The sequence below is a fragment of the Cyprinus carpio genome, chromosome A24 (genome assembly GCF_018340385.1).
Source record: "Cyprinus carpio isolate SPL01 chromosome A24, ASM1834038v1, whole genome shotgun sequence".
NCBI lineage: Eukaryota > Metazoa > Chordata > Actinopteri > Cypriniformes > Cyprinidae > Cyprinus > Cyprinus carpio.
Window position 1 is genome coordinate 9,068,390 of NC_056595.1, and position 16,844 is coordinate 9,085,233.

Here is a 16,844-nt window from a genome sequence, read left to right on the forward strand (position 1 = left end):
GAAAACAGTTTAATTTAATGAATTGGTTAACGTAAATACAGCAATCTGATAATTAAAGAGCTTGGAAAACACATTATTGTAAGACATAATTTGTGTTTCGCTATAAGACTGATTTTGAAAGCTGAGACTTACATTAAAAGTAGGCCTACCGAAAGCACAAAGCTTATTGCTATTGGGTGGCTGTCGCACTACAAATAACGAATGCAATGGAAGACATGAAATATTATTTCCAAGCATACTGTCCCCGCGAGTATGACACACGGTATGAATTCTGCTAATAATCCCACATACAGGCCTATTTGTAGTGTATTTTTTTTTTTTTTTTTTTTTTTTATATTTGTTTTGTTAAGGGATTTATTGAGAGAGCTAAAGGAATGTCGATTGGGTGTGAGAGCTGGATTATTGGAGAGCTGATGGTAAGAGAAAAAATTGTTCCTGTTCAGTCTGTTAATAAATGTCATATTCTTGATATTAAGCTGTTTCCGTGAGTCCTTAAAATTGACTCTTCCTCATCCCAGTAAGATGATGCGTCCGCTCGGATGCAACAATATTCAAATCAATTCCGGTGACCTGCAACTTCTCCCGGTGCTCTCAATCCGGGCCATTTGCACAGGGGTGTCGGACTGGGGGTAAAACCAGTACTGATTACCAGGGCCCCAAAGGAAGAGAGGGCCCTTGAAAAGTCTGGAATATATTTTATTGTACCTGGATATTTTCATGGGGGCCCATCAGGACTGCCTGTGCATAGGGCCCGGGATCTTGTGCAACACCCCTGCATTTGCATGCGCAATAAAGGCTATAGCCTACTGTCAAAATATTCTTTTCATTTCTACGATTTAAATTATCAAACATTTCGACTTTAATCTTGTAATTTTTATAATCCTTTTTTTTTTTTTTTTTTTTTTTACGTGGCACTAAAGCGCCGTCTTTTTTTTTGTTTTTTTTTTTATTTGGCATTTAAGATTGTTTTTATTATTTAAATGTGTTGAATGAAATAGAATATATTTATGTTGATTTAATATTACGGGCAATTGAACATCTCATTAGTAAAGATGAAGACAGCATCCAGAAACTTGTTAATCACGGCTTGGTTGTGAAGATAAGTATATTTGTCTAATTCTGATTAAAATAAACCTCTAAGTTACTGGTCAGGATGATAATTTATAATCCGCTTGCTTTTTAAATGTTGAATTGGTTTGAGATTTCGTCAGAGAATCTTAAAGGACCGCACAAACCACCTAGGGACGCCATGAATCTCATTGAAGTTTTCTACGAGGTTGCCATGGTAATACATTTTTGCTACAAAGAACTCCATATATATGTATGTGTATATGTACGTGTTTTTGTTTTGTTTTGTTTTTTGTTTTATTTTATTTTATTTACAGGGGCTGTGTCATATCACCATTGCAGGTGACCCATTCAAAGATTTGTATTAATATTATTTTTGTATAGTGTAACTATTACTATTATTATTATTAATAAATAATTTGGTATGGTTCGAAGGCAGCAATAAGATCCTGGATATATTTTTGCTGCGGTTTGGGGCTGTTGTTTTGGATTATGAAGTGGCTTTCTGTCTGCGTCTAGAGGTAATTGTCATGAAGCTATTGGTTAAAATGCTTGTTTTAATAATAATAATAAAAAAATGTCTGGCTAAAACATTTACGCTGTGAAATAATTTGACATTATTTGCCCTCAGGCCATCAGAACCATAAACTCTATGTTGGACAGCAGTCCCAAAGATATAAGGAAGAAACTCTGCCAGTCAGATGACCACGTCGGGCTTTTGTAAGCATTCAGCATACATTAATTGCCATATAGAGTACGATGGTTACACATGTATTTACACTTCAATGAGCAATGCTCACAAACCTATTGCAAGGCAAACACTTGCGTTTTCATTTTTTACAGAGAGGACTTGGCAAAAGCATTGACAGACATTGGTGGTAAGCCATCATTTTTTTGCAAAAAAATAATTTGGTGTTTTTGTGTTTGATACTGTGTTCATATTGTAGGCTAATATATGATGCTGTCACTAGATTATGAAATGCATGTAGCCATCTCTGAAGCACTCTGCAGGATGACACCAAGGAAACTAAGAGAAGACTTTGCTGGCAAATGGTTCCGTTTCAGAAGTTTTGCTTCAGCTTTTACTTCAATTCGTGACAAAGATTTTGAAACTGTATGTTTAGGCATTTTTTCACTGCTCAAATCACTAGAATGTTTTGGTTTTAAACAGTAGATTGCATGTATTGGAGTTTTTTTATTTTATTTTTTTTTTTTTATTTTTTTTTTTTTTTTGGACTGTAGGACATTTCTGAATGAACTCAATAGTTATTTTGGCAACTCAAGAAGGTATATTTAAGTTTAATTATTTATTATAATGCAGGCTTTATCCAGTCATCGTTGTCTGTAAAGATTTGACCTGTTTGCATGATCTCCTCTGTCCTAGAGTCTTCTCATTCCCTTGTATTCAGGCATTTCTTGATTCAGCTGAGGTGAGCATGAAACCTTTCTCTACAAGATTTTTTTTTTCTTTTCTTTTTTTTTTTCTTCCTATTCTAATAAGCAGTGCTTGAAGTGGGCCATTAGGCTACTCTAAAGCATCACTGTCTGGGTGATTAGAAATGAGACAAAGCACACTACCCAGGAGGAGTCATTTGAAACTGCTAAACTATTGGAAAGTTGAAGGATCCAGTGAGGGAATGCATTAGTAGTAGGGATGCAAGATAAATATTGGCACGATATTAATGCGCATCTTATCAGTAAAGACGGTTCTATAATCAGCCATATATATCTACACATGCGTGCTTTCACGTGGAGTAGCATTTACTACACAGAGACGTTGTTCACTGACAAGCAGCGCAAAACCACAATCCTATTTTAAGCATGTTTTGTGCAGCTTGTCCGTGAACAACGGCTCTGTGTAGTAAATGCTGCTCCACAAATGCTCTACAGAACGGCTTTACTGACGAGATGTGCATTAATATCATGCTGATATTTATAGTGCATCCCAAGTAATACGTTTAAAACGGCGCTTATGCAGAGAAAAAACATCAGAGATGCCGGAGAGAATAGTGACTCGCATCCAGATGGCAGTAAATTATTCTTTATAGCGTGTATTTGGCTTAAAAGCATTTTCTAATGAATGCCGGCTGAAGGTATTATAGATTATGTGCTGGTCAGTGGTTTAATTATTCTGAATGGATCGGTATGGTAGCATGTGCAGTCAGGTTAAAGGGATAGTTCACAAAAAGGAAATTTCTGTCATTAATTACACACCCTCATGTTGTTCCAAAACCGTAAGAACTGTTCATCTTCGGAAAACAAATTAAGATATTTTTGATGGAATCTGAGAGCTCTCTGACCCTCCCATAGACTGCAAGGGTACTACCATGATAAAGGTCAAGAAATATAGCAAGGACATCTGTAAAGTAATGGTTGAACCCCTGATGTCACGGAATATTTTACAGATGGCCTTGCTACGTTTCTGGACCTTGTTTATGGTTGTACCCTTTGCTGTCTATGGCAGGGTCAGAAAGCTCTTGGGATGCATCAAAAATATCTTAATTTGTGTTCCGAAGATGAACAGAGGTCTTACAGGTTTGGAACGACATGAAGGTGAGTAATTAATGACAGAATTTTCATTTTTAGGTGAAATAACCATTTAAGGCAGCAGGTTTAGTGGTCTTTTGGCATCTCCTTGTGGTCCTGTTTGGTATCGAAGCTTAACTGGTGCTTATTTATATTAAAATGCTCTGAACAGTTTTTTTTTTCCTCTTTCTTTCAACATTATATACATACACTGGGAATTATGAAAATTTATTTGTTTTGGGGTTGGGGAGGGACTTTTTCTCCATTTCAAGCACTGCTAATAAATTACCTAGGCTATACACTGCAATTTCTTGCAACAACCAGTGTTTGAATGATCCTTTTTAGTTGTTCAAGCCTGAAGATGAGTTTTCTAAAGGAGTTTTGGGGTGGATTTCAACATTGGAACATCAACCATTAGTTTCTTTGTAAATGATCCAAAGGTGTGTCTAAATTATATTTTAATGCAAAGGTTGTATTTTTTTTTTTTTTTTAATCAGTAATGTAACTAAACTGAGCTTATATTTTTGGTAGAACACACTGTGGGAGTTGATTCACCTGCCTAAAGATGTTGTCAGCGTGTATAATTTTCAAGGTGGGATTAATCGTAACTGGCCCTGACCACTAGCTTTTCTTCTGTTCATAATAAAATGTTTTTAACAAGGTTTCCTTATTTAGTATTAAAACTAAACCCAAAGCTGAAGTAGACTACATGTGATTTGGAATTGATTTTAAATCCCCCAGATCATTAATCTTATTTCTTCAAATGTTTTTTTTTTTTTTTTTTTGTTTTTTTAGTGTGTTGTTATGAGGATATTTTGGGTTTTCATGTGTGTCCCACTCTCTCATGGAGAGATCACTGGCAAAATTGTCAAAATAATCTGTAGTGCAGAGCACAACATCCAAACAGCCCTGACAAGAGTGTTTCCAGATAAACCACAGTCTTCCTCATTGTCAAAGGTGTTGGTATGTACTGTTTTCTGTTTTTAAAGAATCATGGTTAAATATGTAAATATACCTCATATACATACCAGTGGTTATAAATTATATGTCCTTTTTTATTACTAGGAAGCTGTACAATCAGGGGATTGCTTGACCAAGATGGAAGGCATGCACCTTACACGCTCTACAGATATGTTTTGCTGATGTTAATTTACAGTATATTTTGTTCCACATTTATCAGTGTGAAATGTCATCTTTTACAGGAACCCAGCATGAACAAAACATCAGTGCCACAGACATTTGCCAGGCATGTTTGCCTAACTAAATTTCTGTAAATCCCAGTGTTTACATTAGCTATGTTTCCATCCACCTATTTTTGTGCATTTTGGATTATCGAATAAAAAACTGCTGGATGGAAACGCCAAAATGTGCATAAATTCTAAAATGTGCATAAATTACGATGGAAACACATTTACCGAATAAATTTCACTATGCGCATTAAAAAGTAGTGACTTTGCACTATGGAATGGGATAACTCGACTAACAAGCTGGCCAATTTCGTTCATAGCATCTATATGTTGTTTTGGTCGTTCTGAAATGCCTGAGGAAAGTCTGTCAAAGTATTTCTGTATAATTACTGTCTTGCATGACTGTATTCCCAAACTGCAGGCATCCACCTCTAAAAGCAATGATCGCATTGTGTTACGTCTGCTCTCTCTGAAGTGAAAGTAATTTATTACATATGAAAATTATTATATTCAGTGGCTTCTCCTAGTTTTCTTGGAGAGATTTAGTGCCAGTTTATCAGGAAGTGACAATTTTGTTCTCTGACTCGTTGGATGGAAACAGTGCTTTATTCGCAAATGTTTTATACGATATTCCAGTTTCGCGCACAAGTTAAATTTACATCTTTGGATGGAAACATAGCTATTGATAGAGCAAAGGCATATTGATTTCTGCATTTGATTTGATCAGACAGATTAGTATCTGATTCTCTCATGGATTTATTTTTATTCTTCCATAGTCCATCTGCTGCAGAAACCAAAGTCATCCATCAGGTAACTAGATAATCCAGATAGCAAATTAGGTTGTATAGGCACCCATTTTCACCAACTTCTAGTCATTTTTCAGTGTTCCCCCTTGAGTGGACCAAGCAGATCAAGATCAAAGTAAGACTATTTATTGCTGTACATGTACTTTCTGATGATAAACACAGTGGTTTTATGCTTTTCTTTCTTTGAGTGAAGAGTCAAAGGAACCCCAGGCCAAGACATTTTTCAATTTAAGGATCATTCAGATTCTGAGGTATATATATGTGTGTGTGTGTGTAAGAATGTACTTGGTTTTCCCCTACATTATGGGGATCAAATGTCCCAACAAGGGTAGTAATGACAGTAATTCTTGACCTTGTTGGGGATATTTTGTTTTGGTCCCCATGAGAAAACAAACTTATAAATAATTATAAGGAGGATCTGAAGGACCCACCCCTGGAATATGATTTTAAATGCGGAAAGCAATCTAAACCAAACATAATTTCAACGAGGGACATCCCTCGGATCTGATTTGTCACCCCAGATTCAATTTACATTACTTGAAATAATATAAATGTTAACGAAAAAAATAATTTCAATTTCTAATTCTTATTAAATTTCTCAAGCATCAAAAGAAAATAGAAATAGAAAACATGTTTATCTGCAAGAAGGGTGCCCAGATTTTTTGTTCTCTGGAATTTTAATGTTTTATTAAACATTTACTTGTTAATTTAGTAGTGTTATTTTCAAAATACTCAATTTTTTATACTGTGCCAAAGCAGGCATCACAATTTGCTTTGTTTTCATCAATCCCCCCAAGAACTTGTACTGGACACTTAAGAACACATTTTGGATGCTAAATGACAAGTAATAATGTCAAAGGTCCACTTGTTGAAAAATTTTAGTTTTCTGGCATATGAGTAGGTGTGTATATGGCTGCCCCAGGTGATCCTTGAGGTGTCTCAATGTCAGAGTGACACTTTTGACACAGACCGGTCAGGGAAGTCACATGACAGGAATCCAAAGACTATAACATTCATGACTGCTTTGTGGAGGTACCAGGTCAGTGGTGTGCAAAGACACATATCAGGTCCACTGTCCTCTTAAACGCTTACAAGTGGCCAATTTAATATGAATTTCTTTACCAATTTTGGGGGCTCTTGAATCAGTTTGTTCATTTAATTGTTTAACTTGATCTGGCCAGGCTTAATGTACAAAGGGCCACTCAAATGACTACTGAAAATAAGAAACTTGTAAAAATTTATAGTTTCAAGGCCAATTTTCAACCCTAAGAGATTGTGCCATTAGTTAACATGTAACCTTGTTACTTTTGAGAATTCTCTTCATTTTCTCAGATTGGAAGTTTAACATTTAATTTAAGATTGGCTTTTCGGTGTAGGTTGCATGTGCCAAGACTGTATTGTTCTGTCAAATGTCGTCATCTAACGGGTAAGTGACATGTCTGTCTTGTCTCATGATGCCCATCTAATTTTAAAATCAGTATGAAATGTAGGAGAGCCACTTTGTACGTCAAAATGTACTGCTGTGCATTTACAGTAGTTTCCCTAAAACGTGCATTTTTCTTCATCAGGTCTACAAAATCCCTCCCCAACACTCTGGGTAGAACTCCTGTTAAGGTTAGCTAGAATAAAGGCTCAATTATTTGCAGAAATTAGTCATTTTATTTATATTAGACCGTTGTACATTCATGAATGCTCTAGTTTGCCTAATCTAGCTTTGCAATACATCTGGTATTGTACAGTAAAAATTGCTGGCTCTCTAATTACTTATGCCCCTCTATTTTAAGTAGCTTTGGACAAAAGCATCTGCTAAATGTATAAATGTAAATTATGTAAAATGTGGTTGATTACAGAAGAAAATGAAGGTGTTGCATTCAGATGAATGGTGTATCCGCAAGGACACTCCACACACTGTCTACAGCAGGAGAAAGCCCAGAGCTAAGGGCAAACTCAGAGGTAGTTACTCATCCTGCAGGACTACATTACTTTTATAAATCATTCAAATATGCTGCATCCTTATTTGTTTGGTATTGTTTTTTATTAAATTTTTTTAACTCTTCAATAGTTCTTCCTCTTTCATCACCCAGCAGTAATGAGGAGTTCTCTAAGGTAGAATATCACTTTTCAGTAGATTTTCAGTGGGGGGTAAAGTTAATTTTATACAGGGTATAAAAATGTGGGTCTTTATGAATTTTCTTCCTAGTATTCAACACCCAAACAAAGACTACAAGGAAGGGGAAAAAAATGGCAAGTAAAGACTGGCAGTCTCAAGTCAAGCTAGGGAGATCACTGAATATGGAATCATCCTTCTTCAGAGAGTCTACTGCTGATTCAGGTCAGTATGATTACTTAAGTCTAATCTCAGAAGATGGCTTGTACTCATTTAAAACTGACCTGTTGTTTCTTCAAGGTTTTCAAAACAAGACTCTTTCTGAAACCAGTTTACCACTAGAGGAAATTGATAATCTTATTGAAGAGGTACAAGTTGATTTCAATATGGTGTGCTTATAACGCATATTTATATTAAAAATATATTACACTTATTCAGCACAATTTTGGATAAAGAAACATCAATTCCCCAGAAAAGTGAAAGCAGGTGAATTATCCGGTGAGACCACCCCCCACAACCCAGCCTTTTTAACATTTTAAACAGTGTTTACATCAAAGCCTCTAAAAATCTTCTGAAATAAGTAACACTTTCAGTGTTTAATTGAGGACACGTATTTGCTGCACAGAGCTGTATGTGGGTCTGAAAGAGGACACGCAGCTGCACAGACACCCGACATTCCAACCCAGAAGACTATTCATGTCTAGCCCACTAGAGGATGCTGCAGGTAAATTTGTCTTCAACTGCTTGTGATCAGTCACATTTATGCTGAACCCACATAAGTTTGACCCTTGAGCTTTCCAATGCATTTGAGAGTATTGAATCTAGTCAATTTAGTTGGTTTTCTCCCTTTCAATACACATACATACACGCGCATATTATATATATATATATATATATATATATATATATATATATATACACACACACATACATACACACACACACACACACACAACAAAAAAAAAAATTTTTTTTTTTTTTTTTGTTTGTGGGAAGTCATGGCCTAATGGTTAGAGATTCAGACTCGTAATCTAAAGGTTGCGAGTTCGAGTCTCGGGCCAGCAGGAATTGTAGGTGGGGGGAGTGAATGTACAGCGCTCTCTCCACCTTCATTACCACGACTGAGGTGCCCTTGAGCAAGGCATTTAAACCCCAACTGCTCCCCAGGCACCGTAGCATAAATGGCTGCCCACTGCTCCAGGTGTGTGTTCACTACTGTATGTGTGCACTTTGGATGGGTTAAATGCAGAGCACTAATTCCGAGTATGGGTCACCATACTTGGCTGTATGTTACGTCCCTTTAAAAAAAAAATAAATAAAAAAAAATAAAAAAAAAGAGATTTATATATTATATAATTGCCTCAAGCCCAGGGCCCGTTGCGGCCACACCAGTTGCACGTCCTTAAGGACGGCCCTGCAGTGGCCACCCATTTTTGCTGCAGCGCTAGGGGAGCAGTTGGGGGTTCGGTGCATTGATCTAGGGTCTCACCGCAGTCATGGTTACAAGTCCGCCTCTCTAACCATTAGGCCACGACTGTCCCATTTTTCACTTTCACCCTTTTCAAGTCTCTGTTCTATGCTTTTTCTGCTTGAGAAGGATAAAAAGCAGCCATTTTGTGCTGCTGCTCGTTGCCAACAAAGGGTGACATGAATGTCTAATGAGAATAGCTCTCTCTATCTCTCTCTCTCTCTGTGCTTGTGTACCTACCTACTTAACTATATTTTTGGGAAAAATATTGTACTCAGAAGCTTGCTGATTTTGTCAAACCTTGCAGGACATCCTCATTTGCAAAAATATAATATTTAAAAATGTGTGTCTGTGTGTCAGAGCGAGTAACTGAAGCATTTGCGGATGAGGAGTCTGAGGAAGAGTTGGGTGCTGGTGTCAGAGCTGCATTTAATTCCTTTAAGACTCAGTTGAGAGCACACTTTACTGTGAGTACAACTAACTGCAGCCTTTTTATTAGTTACTTTTTTGGCATTAAAATTACCAAATGTTTTGTGCCCATGTCTTATTAAAGAAAGAAAAAAAAAGTCTACGTAATGCCATTCCAAAGTATTTTTTTTATTTTTACATTCAGTAAAAGTGAATGGATACACACGCACACACACAAAACTTCAGTAGTCCATACAACTGAAAATTTGTTCCCAAAATATAGAGTAAACTGCAGTTCACTTCTCTCTTCTAGCGTAGATTAAGAGATTGAAAAATTAAGTATTTACACACCAAAAATAAAAGAATTGTCCATGAAAGAGGAAAACTAAAAGATATTTCTATACAGTGGCCATCAGCTGTTTTAATTACTACACTATCCTCATGAACTGCACCATATTTGCAAGTTCTTGCCGTGAGATGGTACTCCAGTCTTTCACCAAGACATTTGCAAGTTCTTGAACCTGTCTGGAGGGACACATGAGTATACATGGCTTGTTGCTGAAAGAACAGTCAGCAGTTTTTTTCTGTGGCACTGTTTTTGGCCTCTTAAATTAGACGTTGTGGTATATTGCTCTGGCCACATAGTCCTAATATCTCCCTGCAGCAGGATTTTGGCATATTCACAAAGGTGATCAGGGAACCTGGCCATCTTTTTTGTTTTCGGAGTCCGTAGAAAAGTCTCTTAAATATCTTCAGTTATTATAACTGTGACCATAGTTGCCCTACCACCTACAAAACCAAAAATAAGCATCTAAGGGACTGTTCTATTTGAGTTTACATAAGTATACAGAGACTCAAACATGTTTACATAATCAATTTAAAAGCTTTATCTGTTGGTTTTAAGGCTTAGATAGATAAACAGGTGTGAGTGTGTGTGTGTGTATACACAAACATACACCGTGATGAGCAAAAATATTTTAACTACTCATAGTTGAAGTGAATATTATTAAACAAATTAAACTGGCAGGAATGAAGACCTGAGTGACTTTGACAAGTGCCAAATTGTTTTGGTCGGACAACTGTGCCGGAGCATCAAACCAAATCATGGTCAAGGAGGGACAAACCACAACTTGGTTCACAGCATGTAGTGCATTGAAGGCTCATCAATTGTAGAAGGTCTATGTGGTGACAGTTTTAATAATGGGCCTGTGTAGGTACAGATTGGTCAGAGTGTCCATGATGACCCCTGTCCACAGCCGAAAGCCCCTAGAATGGGGACACAAGCATCAGAACTGTACCATGGAGCAGTGTTTCCTTTTACATGTTTTTTCGGGGATGTAATGGCATCACAATACAATGTGGGAAGATGACAAGCTGGTCAAGGGACTGTGATGCTCTGGGGCATGTGCTACCTAAACCTCATTGCAGACCAGTTACACCCATCATGGGAATGGTATTTTCTGATGGCAGTGGCCTCTTTTAGCAGGATATTGTACCCTGATACAATGCACACATTGTTCAGGAATGGTGTAAAGAAACCATTCAGGGTCAACTCCTTTCTCTCTTCATGGATGAGAGCAGGATCACACATGCGACAAATGTGAAAGAGTCTGGCGAGGCCGCGGGGAACATTATGCTACCTTGCAAAATCATCAAGCATGATAGTTTTGTAACTAACAGTTTTATAAGTGCATTTCATCTGGTACCTAAGAGCATTAAGGTACCGCCGGCTAGCATGCAAAGATCTGTATGACCCTCCATGGATATTCCTCCCCAGACCATCACTATCCCAACAACAAAACAGTCATTTTATGGGCAGATGATTTTATAGGCAGCATAACATTCCCCCATGACAGTTACTGGTACTGGTACTGCTGTTGGGTTGTTGCCCTTCTATAGCCCTGTCCAGTTCTTCTTGTGTAACCACCTTTCTCCTGGTATCTTCTTGCTCTTGACACTGTACTGGAAGACACAACAAACCTCCTTGCAACAACACATATGGATGTGCCTTTATGGAGGAACTGGACTACCTATGCAACCTGATTGGGTTGCAGATTCTGCCTCATGCTACTCAAGTAGTGAGAAGGATCCTAACAAAACTAGAGACAAATCAGTCAGGAAGGATAAGAGAGCAATTGTTTGTGGTCACCACCTGCAAAACAATTACCTTTTTGGGGTAGTCTTGCTGTTTCCTCTCCTTGCCTCTCTTATACTGTGATTGCGTGCCCACCCCTTATATGTATTATAATTTTAACTAACTGCTTTAATAATTGTTAAAAATGCTTTCGTAGTAATAATTCTATAAGTAATGTACAAATTATTGGTTGTTCACATTTTCAACAAATTTCAGTTTTTTTTTTTGTTGTTGAACTATTCCTTTAAAATTTGCAATTTATGAAATGTATGCTATGTAGTGCCCTTTAATCTTTAAGTTTTATTGCATCGGAGACGTCACTGCCAAAAATTGATAAAATCTGATCTGGAGCAGGTTAGCCGTGGAGCATAAGTTACTATGCCAATGAAAACTGCTAAAATCTGAACCACTTTCATGTTACAAACTAAACCGAAATAAAAACACCTAAACTGTTTTCATGGAATGGGCCCTAGTTTGCAAATCTAATTTTATGGCTTTGCAATTTTACTGTGTAGCAAGTAGAAAAATTCTGTCATTTGTATGTGGCTGAAACATTGTTCAAAATTCTCATTTTGTGTTAAATGAAAGAAGCTAAACAGAGGGACATGCATGAGGGACACTTTGGGTGAACTAACACCTTATTTGTTTAGTCCAGCATGGAATTATTTTCTTTGTGATCCAGAGCAGGTATAAGAAGATTGAAGCCAGATCCCTGCAATCTTTAACAGACTGTCAGAGAAATGTGACTTCTCTCTTGGGAACTGTACACAATCAAAGGTACAGAGCACAAAACACAGCATTAGCATTCAGCAACTTCTTTGATTTTGGTCCATAAACCATGCAAATCTAGAATAAACATCAATTCAGCTTACTAAACACTAACACTGCTCTCTTTTAATCCACATGGTTATAGCTGAGATTCATTAAACAAACCATGCTGTTCTGCATGTAGGTTGGTGCATCTGGAGCAGTTCCAGAACACAGTGGTTCAGCAGTTGACATGTTTGGAGCAGGACTGTCTGTCTCTCAAAACCATAGAGAAAGAGACTGTGGTCTGTCTCAACTTCTCAATAAAATGGGCACATTGTAATATTAAATAGATCGCTGTATATTTTCATCTGAACAAAGCATGTTTAATAGAACAAATCAGTGCTGTTCTCTGTCATATGCACTTGGTCATGTTTCAGAATTTCTGGCAGTCGGAGTCTGACACAGTTCGGGCATTCTGTGATAGACAGCAGAAGAGGTAGTCTAAGCCTGTTTTATGTTTGCTTGAAGTGCACATGCTGTTTATTTCTGTATATTTGGAGAATTATTTTTTTCCCCATAGTCCCCCTAACACTAGGCCACATTTTAATATTGTAATTCACCCTATAGACCTTTCAAAAATAAATTAATTATATTTAAAGCTTATAAATATACAACTTTTTTCGTCAAACCATTCAGATGACATAAGGCCCCAATAATCTTTAGAGTTCAGGACTTTTTAAAAAAAAAAACATTCAGACAAGGTTTTCTCAAGCCTAACATCAAAGTGTGTGTTGATGAGGGCAATAAGATATTTGACCTAACTGCAGTTAATTTCAGAACTGTATATCATACGCCTTGTTTACACTGCCAGTTAAATGTGACCCAATTCCGAATTTTTTTATTTATTATTATTATTTTTTTTTTTGCTCATATGTAACACAGATTGGATCTGTTCTATGACAGTGTAAACGGGAAAAAAAACGCATGCATTCGGATATTTCAAGATCGGTTTCAGGCCTCATTCATATGTGGAAATAAATCGGATAAAAATCAGGCATGTGCCAATGCGACTGTCATGTAAACGGACAGATCAGATTTTGAGGCATTGCGTTCTGTACGTCATTTAAAACTGCAACAATTTGGTATTTCTACGCAGTTTACCAAAGTCATATGTGACCCGTGCTGGCAAAATTAGTGTAAATTCGCACGGGCTATTTTGAGCTACAGGCAAAAAAAAATTTGTACATTTTTCTGAGGATTACCTTTTCTCCTCTCGCTTCTCACGGACTGTCATCCGAAGTGCATGCATATAACGGCGCGTGATCCTGATAAATACACACGTATACAGAATTACAGTATTTCAGTGTTCACACAAACATTATCTGCTCTGTCTTAAGTGAATGCTTACGGAACTGTTTGGGGAAAACATCTGATGTGTAACATTATATTAGATCCATGCATTACAGTAGCCTATAGGAAGTCTGTATCTTGTATCATTGTTAATCTAAAAATAAAAGAAAAGAGGGAATCACTCACTGCACTTCACTGAACTGCTTTTGTAGTTTTAATAATCGATTTATTTGTAATTTAACACTTAAGTTTATACATTTGATTGTTTTTCATACATGAATGCTCTAGTTTAGATATAAAATGATAAAGGTAATGCATTATTTGTTTCTATCTAGGCTATTTATTCTACTTTTTTTTTGCATCTATTCTTATTTATAATAGCAAAGATTAAAAGAAAATAAAAACAGCTATAATTAATAATAAGAAAAAGACAGAGTACATCACTATCGACTTCAAATATGTGTGACTCTGTTGCTCGTTGTGACTCGTTTTGTCAGCACAAGTCACATTATTCTCACAACAACGACAACTCTCAATTCTCACAAATGACAACAACGCATGCACGATGTTTCAGGTGGTATGGCAAGTGTAAACACATGAATCGGATATGGGTCACAACTGAAAGAACGTGTAAACGGACAGCCAAAAAAATAGATCTAGGCAACAAATCAGAATTGGGCATCAAGACCTGCAGTGTAAACAAGGCCATAATGTGTACACATCTCATTGTATGTCCTGTATTATAACTGTATTTTATCTGTTGTCTATTGCATGTTAAGCAGAAATCCATGTGACCAAGGCAAGTTCTTGTACGTAAATTTAAAAAAGGCTTCTGCTCTCCCATAACAGGCTGGATTCTCTCCTCATCCCATATGTGAGTGCTGAATCACCATTTAGTTTATCAGCGAGAAGAGAGGTCAAAGTTACGGCGGTGAGCAGTTTGTTCATTACAGCTTCATTTTACCGGCACTGCATGTAGATTTTAGACCTAGATTTCTGGACTTTTTCCAGGTCAAAAAATATCTGATATTTAAATGCTAGCATGTAAACTGATAATAAATACTACTCGGACTCTGTGTAAGTTATTAAAAATTGTCATCTTCTCCAGCCTGCCTCTCCTCAAGATCCCACCACTCTAGATCCCTCCTAGGACAAGGGTTTTTTTTTTTTTTGGACTGAAAAGTCTACTACTAATTAAAGAAATTTTTGTTTACTGGTGTAAAACATCACATGATCAAATTTATTTCATATTGCAAGTGCTTTTAGTTTATAATAAAGACAATCATCAAGGTTTTCTGTGGTCATTTAAAAAAAAAAAACAAAACAAAACATGATTTTATAGGTTTGCACTAAAGACTTCCATGAAATTGAAGATTTATACCATTTTGGGTCATGTATTATACAAGCAGATATACACTGTGGTCTTCTAGCAAAACAGACAAAAAATACTGATGACTCAACCTGCATGTCCAATAAAATTGTTTATAGAATAAGTTGGTCTGTCTGCTGATAGCAACTGCCAAGACTTGCAATAGGATTTAACATGTCCTGGTTCTTGGCTATGCAATTAAAGAGGTCATGTGATGCGATTTCAAGTTTTTCTTTCTCTTTGGAGTGTTACAAGCTCTTGGTGCATAAAGAAGATCTGTAAAGTTGCAAAGACTAAAGTCTCAAACCCAAAGAGATATTCTTTATAAAAGTTAAGACTCGTCCACGCCCTCCTAAAACACCTCGTTTAAACACGCCCCCACATGTCTTCATCACGATGTGGGAAGGTTTGTATAACGCCACCCAAATGTTCACGCAAAGAAGGTGTAACCTTTGATTCTCACTGTTGCCGCCGGCGCCATGTCATGGAGATGCTGTTTCATTGTGAAAGGGAAAATTCTTTGTTTGGCCTTCCAAAAGAGGACACAACTTGAAATCAGTGGTTAAGTTGTATTTACAACACTGTTCCAGAACAGTTCAGCCCAAATATTCAGATGTGTGCAGCACATTTTATGGAGGAGTGTTTCCTGATCTTGGGAGAGAAGACTACAATGCCGGCTGTTCTAACTCACAGCCTGTAAGTAAGTTTACATATGTAAAGGATTTGCCACTGATGATTCAAATGTGAGTTTTGAGCAGTGTATTTACAGAGGTATATCATGTCATACTTGTCCCTGTGTGAAGATGTTGCGCAGCATGAATCCGTGAATGAATGTTCCAAAGTGAGGTAAACTTCAACAGCAATGAACGTGTAGGGACCATGTCAATAGGAACACAATTCATGCATGGAGCTCACTGCTAATGAGCTGATTATCTGAATTAGATGTGTTAACAGAGAGACATGCAAAATATGCAGAGCTGGGTGGGCACGAGGACTGGAATTGAGAAACGTTGGTGTAGAGTAGGGGTTTTTTGGGTTTTGTTTTTGTCTTGTCGCACCGGTGTTCTGACCGGGACATGCATCACAGTATGTCAAGGGGGCGTAACATTTCCTTCACACAATGCACTGGATAGCTATCCAATAAGAGCACACCTCGCTTTTCAGAATGATGAGCTTTGTAAAAAACGACGTTTCAGAAAGGTGGGGCATAGAGGAGAAACAATAATGTACAGTATGTGTAAAATAATGTTTTTTTTTAACCTTAAACCGCATAAACACATTTCATTACACAAAATAATGTTATTTTAAGCAACATCATTTAACCCCTTTAATATAAAGATTACTGTCTGTTTAAACAAATGGATTATTTCATCTGTTTGCAATGGGAGATATATCAGGGGTGGGCAATTCTGGCCCTTAAGATCCACTTTCCTGTGAAGTTTAGCTCTAACCCTCAACAACAAACAAATGCATTCATCAAACATTTTCACGGGGTCTTTAAGTTATAAATGTATTTTATACAGCATTTTTAATGGGACTTGACATTTATACCTAACAATCCATGAATGGTAATGAAGACTTGGGAAAGGTATATTATTAGTGCTATGATATAAGATCCTACATATCAGTACATTCAATTACACACTGAATGGTTGTATCAGATTAAGACTT

At 36.9% G+C, this 16,844-nt stretch overlaps 1 protein-coding gene across 1 annotated transcript; it reads left to right on the forward strand.

The window, feature by feature from the left end:
- The first annotated feature begins 1,015 nt into the window (after positions 1–1,015).
- On the forward strand, positions 1,016–15,452 carry LOC122135451 (synaptonemal complex protein 2-like). The gene is given in 27 exon segments (XM_042714893.1): positions 1,016–1,285; positions 1,386–1,410; positions 1,504–1,589; positions 1,700–1,788; positions 1,912–1,946; positions 2,040–2,182; positions 2,303–2,355; positions 2,453–2,498; positions 3,940–3,972; positions 4,797–4,840; positions 5,558–5,591; positions 5,665–5,702; positions 5,781–5,838; positions 6,510–6,626; positions 6,964–7,013; positions 7,156–7,201; positions 7,438–7,540; positions 7,650–7,734; positions 7,816–7,919; positions 7,995–8,085; positions 8,288–8,418; positions 9,523–9,629; positions 12,387–12,481; positions 12,657–12,756; positions 12,892–12,950; positions 14,654–14,735; positions 14,913–15,452. Coding segments are annotated over 27 exon segments (1,998 nt in total). The 5' UTR covers positions 1,016–1,183; the 3' UTR covers positions 14,955–15,452.
- Positions 15,453–16,844: the final 1,392 nt, after the last annotated feature.